General features: G+C 41.6%; 1 protein-coding gene across 2 annotated transcripts in view; it reads left to right on the plus strand.

The window, feature by feature from the left end:
- LOC130356743 (tricarboxylate transport protein, mitochondrial-like) overlaps window positions 1-18,787 on the plus strand; it is a 51,996-nt gene that overhangs the window by 24,238 nt on the left and 8,971 nt on the right. For both annotated transcript variants that reach the window (XM_056558657.1, XM_056558656.1), the window contains exons 2-6: window positions 4,389-4,496; window positions 9,579-9,678; window positions 9,980-10,118; window positions 17,708-17,792; window positions 17,998-18,102. In XM_056558657.1, coding sequence (XP_056414632.1) covers window positions 4,389-4,496; window positions 9,579-9,678; window positions 9,980-10,118; window positions 17,708-17,792; window positions 17,998-18,102 — 537 coding nt within the window. The remainder of the gene's footprint in view (window positions 1-4,388; window positions 4,497-9,578; window positions 9,679-9,979; window positions 10,119-17,707; window positions 17,793-17,997; window positions 18,103-18,787) is intronic.

Consider the following 18,787-nt stretch of genomic DNA (forward strand, 5'->3'; position numbering starts at 1 on the left):
CCCGTGCGCAGCGACGCACCTGACGTAGCGGCGTCTATGCAGCATACTAGGCCGGAGCCTGCCCGGAGTGGAGAAGATAGGTAATTGCCGATACCGATAATGCCCAAAATCGTGATTATCGGCCGATAATATCGGCCAAAATGATAATCGGTCGATCCCTACTATACAGTCCCGAATCCCAACCCAACTTAAAGACTGATGTAACCCTATAGATTATAATGAGCCGCCCGGAGTCAGGCAGTGTCTCCCATTGGCTCTTTTTCTGACCATATCTGTTTTTGTAACTGGGCTGAAAAATGAGCCAAACCCCTTTTTTAAAGGGGTACTCCAGTGAAAAACTTTTTTTTTTTTTTTTTAAATGAACTGGTGCCAGAAAGTTAAACAGATTTGTAAATGATGGCTATTAAAAAATCTTTATCCTTCCAGTACTTATTAGCAATTAGGAAATTCCTTGCTTTTTGAATTTCTTTTTTGTCCTGTCCACAGTGCTCTCTGCTGACACTGCTGTCCATGTCAGGAACTGTCCAGGGTAGCATAGGTTTGCTATGAGGATTTTCTCCTGCTCTGGACAGTTCCTGACACGGGCATCAGGTGTCAGCAGAGAGCACTGTGGACAAGACAAAAAAGTAATTCAAAAAGAAAAGAATTTCCTCTAGCATACAACTGCTAAAAAGTACTGGAAGGATTTAGATTTTTTTAATAGAAGTAATTTACAAATCTGTTTAACTTTCTGGCGCCAGTTCATAAAAAAAAAAAAAAAAAATGTTTTCCACCGGAGTACTCCTTTTAGTCTTAATTTACTCTGGCTAAGAACAAGACCATTTTTGATCATCTAGTTCAAACTTGCTGATACCAGCTTTTATTAGATTATGGATCAGTTTTGTGGTTTTAGCCATGGCCCTTCTCACATACTTTCATCTATCGAGATCACTTCTAATTTTCCTACTTAAAGGGGTACTCTGGTGGAAAACAAATGTCTTCAAATCAGCTGGTGCCAGAAAGTTATGCAGATTTGTAAATTACTTCGATATAAAAATCATAATTCTTCCAGTACTTATCAGCTGCTGTATGCTCCGGAGGAAGTTGTGTAGTTCTATCCGGTCTGACCACAGTGCTCTCTGCTGACACCTCTGTCCATGTCGTGAACTGTCCGGAGCAGGAGAGGTTTGCTATGTGGATTTGAACAGTTCCTGACACTGACTGGCAAGAACTACACAACTTTCTGCGGAGCATACAGCAGCTGGTAAGTACTAGAAGTATTATGATTTTTATAAAGAAGTAATTTACAAATCTGTTTAACATCTGTTTAACTTTCTGGCATCAGTTGATTTGAAAACATTTGTTTTCCACTGGAGTACCCCATTAAGTTATGCACGTACCTAAAGACTAATTTCGATGATAGCCGCCTGAGGTATTCATGTGTTAGAGTGTGGGAAGAAACCAATAAGCACATATATAACAGTATAGTGTGTGCTCCTGGTTGGACTTTATTCCTTGACCCCAATGCTGTATGTCCATGGTGCTCACCATTGAGACCCCAATGCAGTTGTTTGCCAGATTCTAGTATCAGGTTCATATTGCTAGAAGTGAGATAAATATTAAATGTTCCAAACGCGGTTTTCACACTGCGGGGGTCGGCCACGCCCCTTGTGACGTCGGGAATCGGCCATGCCCCTTCAATGCAAGTCTATGGGAGGCTTCCATAGACTTGCATTGAGGGGGTGTGGTCGTTTTGTTCCCGAACGCTGGCCAGTGGAGTACCCCTTTTAAGGACGGTTTTCAAGGGCGCTTGCTAAAACATCCTGTTTACTGCTTGTCATGATGGAATGAGCACATGATGAATGATGAGGTTCATATGTCCTAGAACATTTATCATTCAGCTATGCAAGAAAACCAATTTGTGACATAAAAGCAGACAGCAGACATGTAAACCCATACTAGATGGCATGCAATTCTGTGAGTGTAAGAGAGCCTGTTACCTTTTTGTTTTTATATTGATAGCACCCTTGTTTTATTTTTACATTTTTTTTCTGTATGTACAGAGGCATTTTCACTATTTATTATACATGTGCAATGAGTGTTACTTATTTAAGAGAATGAACACTGAAGCTTCTTCTCTAGTGCCCTGTCAGTCAGTACATGCAATGTGTAAAAATTGGTATCTTCCATAGAGAATACATGCGTTCTCCCCTAGACAAATTAAAGCGTACCTGTCATAGTGAAAAAAAAAAGGGATGTTACTCAGTACCTACTTCTGATCATGTACTTATGTGTCTAGGACCTATATATCCCCAACAAATAGCATTTATATGTTGCTCACTTGCTTTTTGTTCTTTCCTTCTGAAGGGGCGTGTCCATCTCTCCCCCTCACTATGATGACTCATCTGTTCTGAGTCTGGGAGCAGCCTGGCAGTCTGCAAATCTCTGCACAGTAGTTTTTATGCATACATTTTCTATCTGATCCTAGTAAAGCTGGATGCCAATCAACATAGCTGTCACTGGGTGTCATTTAGCTTTCACAGACTCCTGAATGTCTGATCAGATTCTTTGTCATTCAGGAGTCAGAGAAAGCTTTGGTTGTTCAAGCATGCTGGGAGTTGTATTGCAACAGCTGGAGCTGCAGTGTTTATAAAGCACGGTGTTAGAGCAGTGTTGCCTTTAGCTGTTGCAAAACTACAACTCCCAGCATGCCCACACGTCCTTTGTCTGTTTTGCAAGAGCTGGAGAATGCACGGTGCTAAAACAGAGTTTTACAAAGATTGTATCCCTAGCTGTTGCAAAACTACAACTCCCATCATGGGAGTTGTAGTTTAGGAACAGCTGAAGGCTGTAGTGGTGCAATGGTGATCTCCTATACTGGATACCAACACACTTTACGGCCGGTATCCAGTATGCTGCAAAATACAGAGTAGTCTGTCTGCATAAAGATAGATGACCCCTAGTGGCGGCTATTTTAATTTTCGATTTTATTTTTTATTTTTTTTAGTCAAATTGACATTTTTTTTTAAATAACTGTTTATTTAAAAAGGTCATCTAATCAGTAGTACTACAAAATATAAAAAGTTTTTCACAATGACATAGCATCCACATTTTTTGAGTCAGAGGAACGTGGAAGATTGTCAGCAAAAAATATATGGTCAATCTAGCCTGCCCTGATTATTTCCTTTTTATTTTCATCTTCAGATAGATGTATATGTGTATATATATGTTTATCCCAGGCATGCTTACATGTAGATTTACTAACCACATCTGCTGGAAGTTTGTTCCAAGCATCCACTACTCTTTCAGTAAAATAATAATATTTTCTAACATTACATTTAGATTTTCCCCATCTAACCTTTAGATAGTGTGCCCTCTTGTTCTGGAGTTAATTTGACACTAAAAACACTTCCCTCCTGAACCTTTTTGAAATCCTTGCTGCACCCGGCATTTGTTTAGAGTGTCGGGTGCAGCGCCGGAGGCTCGTGACATCACTTCCATGCTACCTCAATGCAAGTCTATGGGAGGGGGCGGGATGGCTGTCACGCCCCCTCCCATAGACTTGCATTGAGGGGGCATGGCCGTGACTTCACAAGCAGGGCGTGGCCATAACGTCACGAGCCTCGGCCCCGCATCGCCAGACATCCAGTCAGTTCGCACCATGCACCGGATGTCTGGGGTGCCACAGATGTCTAGGGGCGGAGTATGCCTTAATAAGCCATAAATATTTAGGGTGGTAATTCCCCCTTATGTATATAGCTCAAGCATGTCCTTTTTATCTACTAAAGATGTTAATAAAACATGCTGAACTTAGTGTTTTGTAATGATTATGTTGTAATAATTTATTACATCCTATTTCTATATTCATTTTAAAGGGGTACTCCGGTGGAAAACTTTATTTTTTCTTTAAATGAACTGGCGCCAGAAATTTAAACAGATTTGTAAATTACTTTTATTAAAAAATCTTTATCCTTCCAGTACTTATTAGCTGCTGTGTGCTACAGAGGAAATTCTTTGCTTTTTGAATTTCTTTTTTGTCTTGTCCACAGTGCTCTCTGCTGACACCTCTGTCCGTGTCAGGAACTCCTGCTCTGGACAGTTCCTGATGGGGGCATCAGGTGTCAGCAGAGAGCACTGTGAACAACACAAAAAAAGAAATTCAAAAAGAAAAGATTTTCCTTTGTAGCATACAGCTGCTAAAAAGTACTTGAAGCATAAAGATTTTTTAATAGAAGTAAATACAAATCTGTTTAACTTTCTGGCACCAGATTGCCCCTTTAATTGAGCCCTGTCCTCATGAACCTGTTGTATATGTATGTGGTGTTAGAACAGGATTTGTCCCTTTCCCTATCTATGTATCATGTTATCTTGTGGTGTCACTGATTCATAGTGTGATTTATGTCTGTCAGGTGGAATTGCAGGGGGCATAGAAATCTGTATCACCTTCCCTACAGAATACGTCAAGACCCAGCTTCAGCTGGATGAGCGGGCCAATCCTCCACGGTATCGAGGAATAGGTAAGGATCTGTTCCAATTATTATGAATTTTGGTTGTTCTGAATGTATATGTACAAACAAAAATAATAAATTTTTATTCCATTCAACAAGAAGCGTGGAGCCTGGCACTAGTATGTACAGGTAGATGGATGTCACAACATCTTATAACAAGACTGCGCTAGGAGATAATGTGCCTGCTATGGGTGGTGCTCACACAATGCGATATAGTCCGTAAAATGCATATTAGAAGAAAGAAGAAACGGGAGCAACTCACCCGAGACCCAAGCGGTTTCAACAAGGTATATACTTTATTCCATAAAGTGCCGGTACATATGTAGACCACGGGAGGCAGGTGTTACAGTGGGGGAGCAGCAGACAGCGGCGGGCCATGGTCCGTATCGTGCTATCAAAGCACTTCGTCAGGCCCCTTAGGGCCTGACGAAGTGCTTTGATAGCACGATACGGACCGTGGCCCGCCGCTTTGATAGCACGATACGGACCGTGGCCCGCCGCTTTGATAGCACGATACGGACCGTGGCCCTCCGCTTTGATAGCACGATACGGACCGTGGCCCTCCGCTTTGATAGCACGATACGGACCGTGGCCCACCGCTTTGATAGCACGATACGGACCGTGGCCCACCGCTTTGATAGCACGATACGGACCGTGGCCCACCGCTTTGATAGCACGATACGGACCGTGGTCCACCGCTTTGATAGCACGATATGGACTGTGGCCCACCGCTTTGATAGCACGATACGGACCGTGGCCCACCGCTTTGATAGCACGATACGGACCGTGGCCCACCGCTTTGATAGCACGATACGGACCGTGGCCCGCCGCTGTCTGCTGCTCCCCCACTGTAACACCTGCCTCCCGTGGTCTACATATGCACCGGCATTTTATGGAATAAAGTATATACCTTGTTGAAACCTCTTGGGTCTCGAGTGAGTTGCTCCCGTTTCTTCTTTCTTCTAATATGCAATACATTTTTATTGCTTTGCTACCTCCGTTTTACAAAATTAATAGCATACAGTTGTCTAGTATTAATAATTCAGATAGCAGCCTATCCTTATATAATAAGGCTAGAGATAAGGGCAAAACTATATCCCCATCTTCATTGTATATGACTTACCTGTAAGATACTATGGGCATAGAAATATCTCTAGACTCTTGCATGTAGGCTACTATAGGCATGCAGATACTTCTAGACTCTTATGTATAGGCTACTACAGTCCTAAAGATATCCCAGGCTTTATTCATGTAGACTACTATGGGCATACAGATATCCCTATACTCTTACATATAGGATAATATTAGCATTCAAATATCCCTAGTTTAATACATGTAGGCTACAAAGGGGGGCTACTAAGGGTATACAGATATCCCTAGACTGTTACATATAGGCTATTATGGGCATACATATATCCCTAGATTCTTACACATAGGCTACTATGGGCATACAGATTTCCCTAGGCTTTTACATATAGGTTATTGTGGGCCTTTAGATATCCCTAGTTTAATACATGTAGGCTACTATGGGCATACAAATATTCTTACATATAGGCTACTATCGTTATACAGATATCCCCAGCTTCGAATATGAAGGCTGTTATGGGTGTACCAGTATCCCTATATTCATACATATAGTATATTATGGACATACTTACAGTCATGGCCGTAAATGTTGGCACCCCTGAATTTTTTCTAGAAAATGAAGTATTTCTCACAGAAAAGGATTGCAGGAACACATGTTTTGCTATACACATGTTTATTCCCTTTGTGTGTATTGGAACTAAACCAAAAAAGGAGGAAAAAAGCAAATTGGACATAATGTCACACCGAACTCCAAAAATGGGCTGGAATAAATTATTGGCACCCTTTCAAAATTGTGGATAAATAAGATTGTTTCAAGCATGTGATGCTCCTTTAAACTCACCTATTGCAAGTAACAGGTGTGGGCAATATAAAAATCACACCTGAAAGCAGATAAAAAGGAGAGAAGTTCACTTAGTATTTGCATTGTGTGTCTGTGTGTGCCACATTAAGCATGGACAACAGAAAGAGGAGAAGAGAACTGTCTGAGGACTTGAGAACCAAAATTGTGGAAAAAATATCAACAATCTCAAGGTTACAAGTCCATCTCCAGAGATCTAGATTTGCTTTTGTCCACAGTGCGCAACATTATCAAGAAGTTTGCAACCCATGGCACTGCAGCTAATCTCCCTGGGCGTGGACAGGAGAGAAATATTGATGAAAGGTGTCAACACAGGATAGTCCAGATGGTGGATAAGCAGCCCCAAACAAGTTCCAAAGATATTCAAGCTGTCCTGCAGGCTCAGGAAGCATCAGTGTCAGCGCAAACTATCCATCGACTATTAAATTAAATGAAACGCTATGGCAGGAGACCCAGGAGGACCCCACTGCTGACACAGAGACATAAAAAAGCAAGACTACATTTTGCCAAAATGAACTTGAGTAAGCCAAAATCCTTCTGGGAAAACGTGTTGTGGACAGATGAGACCAAGATAGAGCTTTTTGGTAAAGCACATCATTATACTGTTTACCGAAAATGGAATGAGGCCTACAAAGAAAAGAACACAGTATCTACAGTGGAATATGGTGGAGGCTCAATGATGTTTTGGGGTTATTTTGCTGCCTCTGGCACTGGGTGCCTTGAATGTGTGCAAGGCATCATGAAATCTGAGGATTACCAATGGATTTTGGGTCGCACTGTACAGCCCAGTGTCAGAAAGCTGGGTTTGTGTCAAAGATCTTGGGTCATCCAGCAGGACAATGACCCCAAACATACGTCAAAAAGCACCCAGAAATGGATGGCAACAAAGAGCTGGAGAGCTCTGAAGGCCAGATCTAAATCCCATTGAACACCCGTGGAGACATCTTAAAATTGCTGTTGGGAAAAGGTGCCCTTCCAATAAGAGAGACCTGGAGCACTTTGCAAAGGAAGAGTGGTCCAACATTCCGGCTGAGAGGTGTAAGAAGGTTATTGATGGTTATAGGAAGTGACTGATTTCAGTTATTTTTTCCAAAGGGTGTGTAACCAAATATTAAGTTAAGGGTGCCAATATTTTTGTCCAGCCCATTTTTGGAGTTTGATGTGACATTGTGTCCTCCCTTTTTTGGTTTAGTTCCAATACACACTACAGGAATAAACATGTGTATAGCAAAACATGTGTTACTGCAATCCTTTTCCGTGAGAAATACTTAATTTTCTTGAAAAATTTCAGGGGTGCCAACATTTACGCCCATGAGTGTATATCCCCAGACTTACTCATCTGTAACTATGGGCATATAGATATCCCTAGACTCTTACACATAGGTTACTTTGGACATACTGCTATCCCTATACTCTTACATATATGCTACTATGGACATTAAGATATACATTGACTTTTACTCATAGGTTACTCTGGGCATACAGTTATCCCAAGACTTTTGCATATAGGCTTCTATGGCTATACATACAAACACACATACAGTACTGAACATAGTTTAAAACATGTATGTAAAAAAGGAGAACTCTAAATCAAATGAATATTTGGGGCATCCACCCTTTGCCTTCTAAACAACATCAGTTCTTCTAGGTACACTTATACAGTTTTTAAAGGAACTCTTTAGGGAGATTGTTTACAACATATTGAAGAATCACCCAGTAGGCTTGCTCAGATCCTTCTGTGTCTTCATGTTATCCCAGACAGGCTCTATGATGTTGAGATCAGGGCTCTTCAGGGGCCACATACTCACTTCCAGGACTCCTTTTTCTTTTTTATGTCCTGCTGCAGAATACATTTGGAGCCAATCAGATGCATCCTTTATGGGATGTGTCTTACTGTGCCACATTTTTTCTGCACCTGTCTGAAGGTTTTGCACAGTATTGTACAATTAAGTGTAGCGCTCAATATATAATTTCCATATATCAAACTGTATGAGCATGTATGTATCAATGATCCATGAGTTAAAGGGGTATTCCGGGCAAAAACATTTTATTCCCTATCCAAAGGATAGGGGATAAGATGTCTGATCGCGGGGGGCCCGCCGCTGGGACCCCCCGCAATCTCCCTGCAGCTCCTGCGTTCTATTTGGGAGCTGTGTCTCCAGTTTTGGAAACCTCCGGAAATTGTCCACATAGTTATATGTATATAAATAAAAAATTGAGTCCACAAAAAACACTTCTTACTAAAACTATATACCTATAGCAATTTAAAACAGCACTCAATATCTGGATGGATATCACCAGGTAAAATCCAAAAATGTTAAGAGCACTTAGTTCTATGCATATTGCATTATCCGGCAGAAGACACAGATCTCTTCTAATACATCAGCTGAGCTGTCTCCTAGTACGGCTGCTTCATTCCTCACCCCTGCTTCACCATGCTTCACTGCACAAACAAGGGAAAGAGTCCAGCTGTGCCCTCGATCCGTCTCACCGAACGTCAGAACTGCTTATGTGGAACCATTCTGTCTTTTTGTTGGTGGCTCCTTCAGTCCCTTACACCTTCAGATCTTAATTCTGTCTTTTACACGTAAAGCGCAGCTGGTGCCATGCTGAGAAGGTTAATCCAGGGAGGAAAACAGTGAGAATCAGCACTTTAGATCAAATCTTATCTTTTATATTCAAGAGCCATTAAAACTGGGAGAATTTCCACTGAAATCATCTTAATGAGATTTGTAGCCTGACAAGTCTCATGTCTATGGTGACCGGCAGAATAACCTCTGATGGAAAGAGGGAGCAGAAGGCTTGGCTTACAGCCAGCCCGAGCCCTTCACCCACTGCCAAGATTATACCAATCTGAGCAATTGGGGATTTCCTTACTTTCTTCTCATTGGGAAAGGTGGTACATTGTATGTAAGAGATAAGGAGGCAGCGTCCGGCACAGGGTGCTGGGGGCTTCACCGAGATTGTGGGGGTCCCCACCGGTGGGACCCCTGAGATCATACATCTTATCCCCTATCCTTTGGATAGGGGATAAGATGTATAAACCCGGAATACCCCTTTAAATGTGTCACATGAGAGAACCATTTTATGCCTCTGCTATGGAGAACATATACAGCGTCTTTGTGACCTCTTATTTCTTACCACAGGGCACTGTGTCACACTGACTGTACAGGATCATGGAGTCAGAGGTTTATATCGAGGTCTTAGCTCATTGCTTTATGGATCCATCCCTAAGTCTGCAGTGAGGTAAGGGGTCAGGGGAAAAAGGTATAAAATTCTATCAATGGGCACATCTCAAAGAGGTTGTCACTGTGTGCCATATGGATGTTATGGGGGTCCTTGGCTAAGGTTACTGTTCTGCCAAAAGTGAGAGCCACTGTGGCAAACCCCATGCCTCCATGCAATTCAAGAATTGCTATTAATGCTACAGGGGAAATATGTGCTTATACGGGGCTACCCCGGATGATCAGGGGTTATTTCTACATTTTTGTGAGATCCTTTACATGGGTTGTAATGCAGTGCTTTATCCATGATGTTTTCATTTCAGATTTGGCACATTTGAGTTCCTCAGTAACTTTGCAAGGAGTTCCTCAGGAAAGTTGGATGGAAAGTCCAGTTTTCTGTGTGGTCTGGGTGCTGGTGTTTCAGAGGCTATTCTGATTGTATGTCCAATGGAGACAATAAAGGTATGTGTTTTTGCACCCAAATAGTAACACTTTGCATGTCCTGTGAACATTCCTATTCTTAATGTGCATTTATAGTTTAGTAGTTTTCTTTCTAGAGCTACTCTAAGTACTGTATCTGGAGGCAGGAACCATATTACCATAATACTTTGGAGTTATGTGGCTCTAGCCATTCAACCACCTGTGTGTATGCACTTTACTATTCCTCTCCCTATTGTCACTCATGTGAACAAGATTTCTGTTTTCTGTATGTTTTGGAAAATATCCCAATACATGCAGCATCTCCCGACCTTTAAAGGGGTACTCCGCCCCTAGACATCTTATCCCCTATCCAAAAGATAGAGAATAAGATGTCTGATCACAAGGGTCCCACCGCTTGTGATCCCTGTGATCTCCCTGTTGCACCCGGTGTTCGTTCAGAGCATCGGGTGCAGTGCCGGAAGCTTGAGATGTCACGGCCATGCCCCCTCAATGCAAGACTTGCATTGAGGGGACGTGGCCGTGAGGTCACAAGCTGGGTGGGGCTGAGACATCACGAGCCTCTGACCCGCATTGCCATTCATCCAGCACGGAGCAAAGTTTGCTCCGTGCACCGGATGACTGGGGTGCCGCAGCCGAGATTGTGGGGGTCCCCAGCAGCATGACCCCCGTGATCAGACATCTTATCCCCTATCATTTGTATAGGGGATAAGATGTGTAGTGGCGGAGTACCCCTTTAAGGCAAATTAAGCCATAGGCCCCAATCACTTGATTGAAGCCAAAAAAGTGTCATCTTTGCCTCCATTTTGTTTGCTTTCCATCAGGGTTTTCTTATTGAAATCCCTGAGAGCTAGTGACTCTGGTTAACTCCTTTCCTGACCGTATCTGAAAACGAACCGAACAGCTGACTCCATGAGGGTTATTATATTGAATGGGGTACGTCATGGATCCTTCAAGGATACCAAATTTCCCCTGCTGGATCTCGCTGCTGGATGCACAAAATAGTCACGTCTATGCTTCCTTTGTATGCCTGGATTTTTACACAGGTGGATAGAATCTGATCAGAATAGTGATGTAGAAACCATCCACATAGTAATGTAAACTCTCCTTCTTTTACATGATGCAGGCTTTTTCTGTCACTGATTTTGTCCAGAATAGATTTGGGGCAAAAAACTACCTTACTTACAAGTGGCTTTTGGTGTAGATTTGCCATGCATTTCAAAAGGTCAAATCCATAGCAAAAATCCACAACTGCTCCACAGCTCAAATAACATGCTGCAGATTAATAAATGCAGGTATAAGGTTTCAGGAGAACGGTAGGAACTATGCAGTGTATCCAATGGACCTATTTTCTAAAATTACAGATGACATGCATTTCCTTGAAACTAGGATCAACATAAATTGGGGATTTTCCTACCTTTAGTGACGGAAAATATAGATTTTATTAAAGACAGGAGGCGAACATTATGCAATTCTTTCTTTACTTAAATTAATAGCAGTAAACAAAGAGTTAATAGGCACTTAAAAAAAAAAAGTTGAAACATGCAATAGTCCAATGTATAATGCACAATGGTATGGTCCAATTAGATATAACAGCAAAACCATTCCTCTTTCTTTTCTGTAATATCCATAAAGGAAAAACTGAAGAAAAAAGTAATTAATGGAAATAACAGTAACTAATTAGTTGATTGAAGAATCATGTCTTTCAAACATATATGAGAGAAGAAAACTTTATGCTGGTAAGCAGGTGAAGAGTTGATCTAAGCTCCAGTAGGAAGTGAGGAAGATCCTGACTAATAAAGTTGTTATCCAATTAAACTAAAATGAAACAGAAAACAGTGAAAGGGATGGGTAAATAAGGGTGGGATAATGTTCGCCTCCTGTCTTTAATATAATCTATATTTTCCGTCACTAAAGGTAGGAAAATCCCCAATTTTATTACAAGACCGGAGGCTTCACATTATGCAAGTTCAAAGCTTATACTTTAGAGTAATAACATAACATTTACTAAAATAAGGTCATGGAAACATGTGGATCGGGTCTAAAATAAAATGTCTTAAAATTTGACTCAGAGGACCAATTGGCCGTTTTAAGGATATCAGCCAAAGACCCTCCTTGTAGACTAACTTTGGTGGACATGGCGCTTCTAGTTGAGGGAGCACCAAAAATAGATGTATCTATGCCGGCTAAAGAGATGGTCTGTTTTATCCATCTTGCTAAAGTGGGAGAAGAAACCGGAAGGTGAGGTTTACAAAAAGAAATGAGAAGTTGAGAGGAGGAATCATTTCTAAGAGGTTGAGTTATAAGTTTGTATGTTTTTAGACAACGAACAACACAAAGATTTTCCTGATGAGGGTAAGCTGGATAAAAGACTGATCGAATAGTCGTTTTGGTGCATCTGTGAATTTGGAATATGACTCCTTGAGGTGTAAATTGTCTCTGAGAAATGTCCAAGGCTCGAACATCTGATACTCTTTAAGAGAAATAAGGCATAGTAACATGGTAAGTTTAAAAGAGAGTAGTTTTAGAGGAAGATGATCGTTTTCTCCCCAAGACTTAATTAAATTGAGTACCAAAGTTACATCCCAAGTAGAATGGTACTTGGGTAAAGGAGGTCTTCTAAATTTTATACCTTTCATTATTTTGCAAATCATAGGATGTTTGCCTGCTGGTAATGCTTGAATTGGAGCATGGTAAAAGGATATGGCGGAACGGTATACATTGATGGTACGATAAGCTTTTCCTTTATCAAAGGATTCAGATAAAAAGTTGAAAACATGAGCTATAGATGCTTGTACGGGATCCAGAGTCCGTTGTGTGCATCAATCGTGCTGATCTGTAAGCAGATCTGGTACCTGGGGCCCATGCGTCTGTAAGTATATCTCTAGCTGATTGTGAAATTTGGATATTAAATTCTATTGGCCCGATATGTGCCACACTATCAGAGATAGAAGACCTGACGTTATGAGAGGATGAGGATGAGGATTCCCTGAAGGATCTAGAAGAAGGGAATGATGAAGTGGGAGAATACGTGGGAAGTCTATAGACCTCTCTAGAGCTTGAGAAAACCAAGTCTGAGTTGGCTATAATGGGGTTATCAGTACTATGGTTGATTTCTGGAACTTGGTAAGGAGTAAAACTCTCGGAATCAATGCGAATGGGGGAAATGCATAAAGTGGTCCTGTAGGCCAAAATTGTAGGACAGCATCCACTCCTTGAGACTCCGGATCAGGATGCCAGCTGAAGTATAGAGGAAGCTGACGGTTGAGCCATGAGGCAAAAAGATCTAATCGAAGAGGACCCCAAAGGTGATTGATTTGAGAGAAAGTCAAAAGGATCTAGTCTCAAGTCGCTGGAATCTGTTAGGAAACTAGAGTTCCAGTCTGCTACTGAGTTGGAGAGTCCTGGTAAATATTCTGCTTTTAGAACAATGTTCCTGTCCAAGCAGAAATGCCAAAAGTTCTTGGCTATGTTGGCCAACATTTCCGATTTGGTACCTCCTAACCGATTCACATATTGAACCACGGAAATATTGTCCATGCGAAGGAGGATGCAACAATGAGATCTGTCCTTTGCAAACTCTTCAGAGCAAAAGATCCTGCCAAGAGCTCCAGGCAGTTGATATGGAGAGAGGACTCTTCTGTGGACCATTTCCCACCTGTGGAAAGTGGACCACAATGAGCACCCCAACCAAGACGACTGGCATCTGATTCTATTATGAGATCTGGAACGGCATGAAAAATTGTTTTTCCATTCCACTCCTGAATATAGTGTAACCACCATAATAGTTCTTCTTTGGTTTCCGGTGTAAGGGAGATCCCGTCTGAGTAGGTTAATCTGTTTCTGAGGTGTTGTGCTTTCAGACGCTGAAGGGCTCTGTAGTGGAGAGGAGCTGAAAAAAATGGCCTGAATGGAAGCTGAGAGTAGGCCCACTATACGGCAAATCGTCTGAAGAGATATCAATTGTTTGTTCAGAACAGAACGTATCTCCTTCCGAATTAACCTCAATTTCTTGGGAGGTATACTTAAAATGGCTGACTGAGTGTTGACCAGAAAGCCTAAAAATTCTAGTTCCTTTGAAGGTGTTAGGGTCGATTATTTTTTTTGTAATTGATCAAAAACCCTAGGTTAGAGTCCAATGAATATGGAGTTGAATTAGTTGGTAGGACTGAGCCATAATGAGGATGTCGTCTAGATAAATGAGACGTACTCCTTGAGTCCTCAATATTGCTACTACTGGTTTTAGTAGTTTTGTAAAACACCATGGGGCCGACGATAGGCCGAATGGTAGGCTGGTAAACTGCCATTTATGATCCTTCCATAAAAATTGGAGGTAAGGTTTTGATATGGGGTGCATAGGCACCGTGAGATCTGGCGTCTTTTAGGACTGTCTTGGCCAGCTAATCATCTTGTAACAACAGATCTTTCAGTAAGTGAATACCTTCCATTTTGAAATGGCGGTGGAGTATAAAATTGTTGAGGTTTCTCAAATTTATAAGTGGTCTGTGACCACCGTCTTTCTTTTTCATCAGAAAACCTGGTGAATTTAATGGGACTTGTATGATCGCGCCTTTGGAACAGAGTTCCGTGATTTATTTTTGAATGAGACCTCGATCTGTTTGAGAAAAACTAATTGGATGAGGACTTTGTGTTTTGTATTGGAGGAGATAGAAATTCTATTTGGTACCCCGTCACTGTGTTCAGAATCCATGAATCTGAAGTGATCGTAGCCCAAACGTGGATAAAATGTGCGATCTTTCCCCCTAGTGGAATTTGAGAAGAAAACTGAAGAACATTGCTTACCTGCAGAGGGTCTTGATCTAGGATAACCTCTGTCCTCTGGCTTTCCATGGACATCCTCTTGTGGGGAAGAAGGGGGTTGGTTGATAGGAGGTGGTGGGTAGAGAGGATCATAATTGTCTGGAAGTAGGAGGAGGGGCTTTGTAGGTTTGAGAGTCATGAGATTGTCGGCTGGGAAACCTTCCCCTACGTTTCCCAGCCCTGGAAAAACACGACTATGAAAAACCTTCTTCAGGGAAGTTTGGGCTTTATCTAGGGAGGAGAAAAGCCCTACATATTTATTTATCTCCTTGATAAATGAATCACCAAAGAGAAATCCTTCTGTTAACGAAGGAGAGACATTTGATGCTAAATGAACAAGCTGCGGGTCCAGCTTCATTAAGATAGACCTTTTACGTTCCATGCGTTGGCGTTGCCAAAGAGGCATATAGCCCTCGGTGCCGAGACTTTTGAGAATATTAAGGTCTACTGGCGCCCCTGAAAGGGTAGCTTCCTCCGTTAGATCCAGGATCCTTGTTAGGGGACCTAAAAGGTCTAGAAAAGTGTCTTGTATTGATCGAAAGGACCTATCTACGCCCTTTTTTAGTTTATTTTTTCCAGATTTAGCTAGAAACTTTACTAAAGCTGGGTCAAGGTCAGGTGTGTCAGTCAATTACTGAGATAGCGTAGGTCTATGGTATTCAGATTTCATCTTGCTCCTGGTTGCTTTATCCAGAGGCTTTTTGATCCATGGGCTCAAAAATTTGGCCACTTAAGGGTGTGGAACCCACTCACCTGATCTTGTGTGGTTGATGCTACCCGGGTCAAAGTAAGGGGTTCCTGCGCTGTCTAAAATAACAGAATGCGAAGATTCCCCATGTAGCAGTTCAACCTCATCATCTGATAATTCTTCATATGAAGAGTCATGATCGGAATCATAATAGTAATCAGACTCTGCAGAGGATAATGGTGGGGAGGTAAGGTGTTGACTAGGCTTCCTTATTAAAGGTGCCTTAAATGCCCTCTTTTTGGTTTTCTCCTCTGGGGATGTTGGACATACTAGGAATGGTGCTTTTAGAAAAAGCTGCATGAGAGACCTGATCCTCCATATGCTTGGATTTTTTGTGATGTTTTAAAGTAGGAGGATCGGTAATGTTGAAGCGTCTTTTATGGGATGATTTTTCCCGCTTCAGACCTTCCGCCATATGAGAGGTTGAATCTTCAGCTGAACAAAATAGGTCAGATGGTGTAGATGGACCTTTAATGGGAGACTTATGCGGATTAGCCTGAGACATAGCCTGGACTATAGATTTGGTGATAGTATCTTGTATGGATGACATAGCGGACCGAACCGCTGTCTGAACAGATTTGCTGACAGACTGGTGAACCATTGATTGGAGAAGACCCTCTTCAACAATTTCATATGACTGAGGATCTGTCATCTTGGTGGTTTCTTCATTAGCCATAATAAAATTTGTATATATGAAAATAGTATAGGAAAATTTATGTGTAATAAATAAATGAAAATGTATATATGTAAATAATATCTATGAAATTTATTTCATTATTATTAATTCTCAAAAAATATAACTACAATTAATTATAAACTAATCATGAATTAATTTTTTTAAATAATAATTAATAATTAATTAATATAATCTGACAGGAAAAATATATGTGGCAAGTAAATAGTTAAAAGTTAGAAGACAATACATAAATTAAGGTAATGAATAGACTAGAAGACATTGCAACTGTAAGAGCGCAGCAGAAGAATGAAATACTGTAGCAGGGCACAGCAGCGGTGACTGAAGGCATGAGGAGAAGATTTATGATGGCAAAAGAGCTGTGTGGTGAGGCGGAGCGGAGCTGTGGAGAACACGGCCGGCTGACAGGTTCAGTGACGCATCTGAGGAGAATAGTAAGAGCGCGAACAGCTGATGTTTAAATGTCCGCAGTACATTAGAAAGGGGGCGGGAACTTCAGTGAGGTGAATATACAGAGAGGCTCGCGCTGCAGTTATAAAGATATATCCCTCAACTGTATATATGAACAAAGGGAATACAAATGGGAAAAAAATATATATATATATGAAGGGAATATGTGAAGAAAAGTGTTCTAGTATAATATCTCTGTATAGCTGTATATAACAAAACAATAACAGTACTTATCTTAGTTAGTGCCCAGCATTAAAGGGGTTGTGCGCTGCCCTAATTTTCGGAGCTCCGCTCACAGCGTCCGGAGGTTCATTACTCCGAACGCTGTGTGCAGGCTTCCGTGTTCGCAGCTGCCGGGCGTGACGTCACGCCCGCCCCCTTGTGACGTCTCGCCCGCCCCCTCGTGACGTCTCGCCCGCCCCCTCAACGAAAGTCTATGGGAAGGGGGCGCGGCCACTGTCACGCCCCCTTCCCATAGACTTTGGTAGAGGGGGCGGGCGTGACGTCACGAGGGGGCGGGCGAGACATCACGAGGGGGCGGGCGAGGGGCCGGGCGTGACGTCATGGCCGGCAGCAGCGAACATGGAAGCCCGCACACAGCGTTCGGAGTAATGAACCTCCGCACGCTGTGAGCGGAGCTCCGAAAATTAGGGCAGTGCACAACCACTTTAAAGAAAAAGGAATGGTTTTGCCTGAGTGACTGTTATATCTAATTGGACCGTACCATTGTGCATTATACATTGGACTATTGCATGTTTCAACTTTTTTCTTTAAGTGCCTATTAACTCTTTGTTTACTGCTATTAATTTAAGTAAAGAAAGAATTGCATAATGTGAAGCCTCCGGTCTTGTAATAAAATCATCATTATTGAGCTTTATTTTTCTTTCTTGACATTGACAGGTAAAGTTCATCCATGACCAGGCCTCCTCTACACCCCGGTATCGGGGCTTTTTTCATGGAGTGCGGGAAATTATCAGAGAGCAAGGTGGGTTTAAGTTCTTGGCACTTGAATGAATAGATAACACTAAAAGCATTAATTGACCCCCTTCCAGAATATATTGTATAGTTAAATTTACCATGAAAGTGCAAATTATCCCAATGTTTTCAGTGGAATTTCCCTATGTAACCTGTATTCTAGAATACACACTGATCCTAAATATTATTGTTTATGTATCTTTATAACCATGCAGGTCTACGTGGGACATATCAAGGACTGACCCCCACTATTTTAAAGCAGGGCTCCAACCAAGCAATCCGGTTCTATGTCATGACCTCACTTCGAAACTGGTACTTAGGTGAGTAGTATCATGGTGACTCCCTTTTCTAATTATCAATGTAAAATTGATATAAATATTGTATACAATGTAAAAATAAACCACATATCCAAATATTAGTGGAGACTTGGCAGTTTATAGAATTTAGATGAGAACAGGAAACTCCTGGTGTAAAATATTGGGTGGAAAATAACAGTTGCATCTGGTAGTGGCGGATCTGATGATAGGAGAGCGCCGTCATGGAGGATTATTGCGTTGGAGGCCAAGTGGCCCACACCTTATCACCAAGCAAAAAATAGTTAGAGAATATTACTTATAGCCAAAAAGTCTTTTATATACTGTATATACCATTTCCTAAACGGTCTAAAAGTTCATGTCTATGTAGCCGCCACTGTCTGGTGTCTATTTTAATGGACATAGAAATTAAGATCATAAATATATAGTCCACGGATATTTATTCAGGTAGCCTGGTTATGTGTCTGCCATTTCCTCATAGAATCACTTGCCCATGTTTATATTGTCTTCAATGCATCCAGATGAGGTGTAAAAAGGCAAAGAGATGTTTGTTTTCTCTTTATTAGGGGCTGTTCACATCTCATTTTCCCCTTATTTTCAGGGTATATGTTGTTATCATGTCAAAAGAGATGCGTACATATAGGGGCAGCGGCTCCTTTTGCTTTTATGACCCAAATGTAGTCAACTAGTG

This window comes from Hyla sarda, chromosome 2 (assembly GCF_029499605.1).
Source record: "Hyla sarda isolate aHylSar1 chromosome 2, aHylSar1.hap1, whole genome shotgun sequence".
Classification (NCBI taxonomy): Eukaryota; Metazoa; Chordata; class Amphibia; order Anura; family Hylidae; genus Hyla; species Hyla sarda.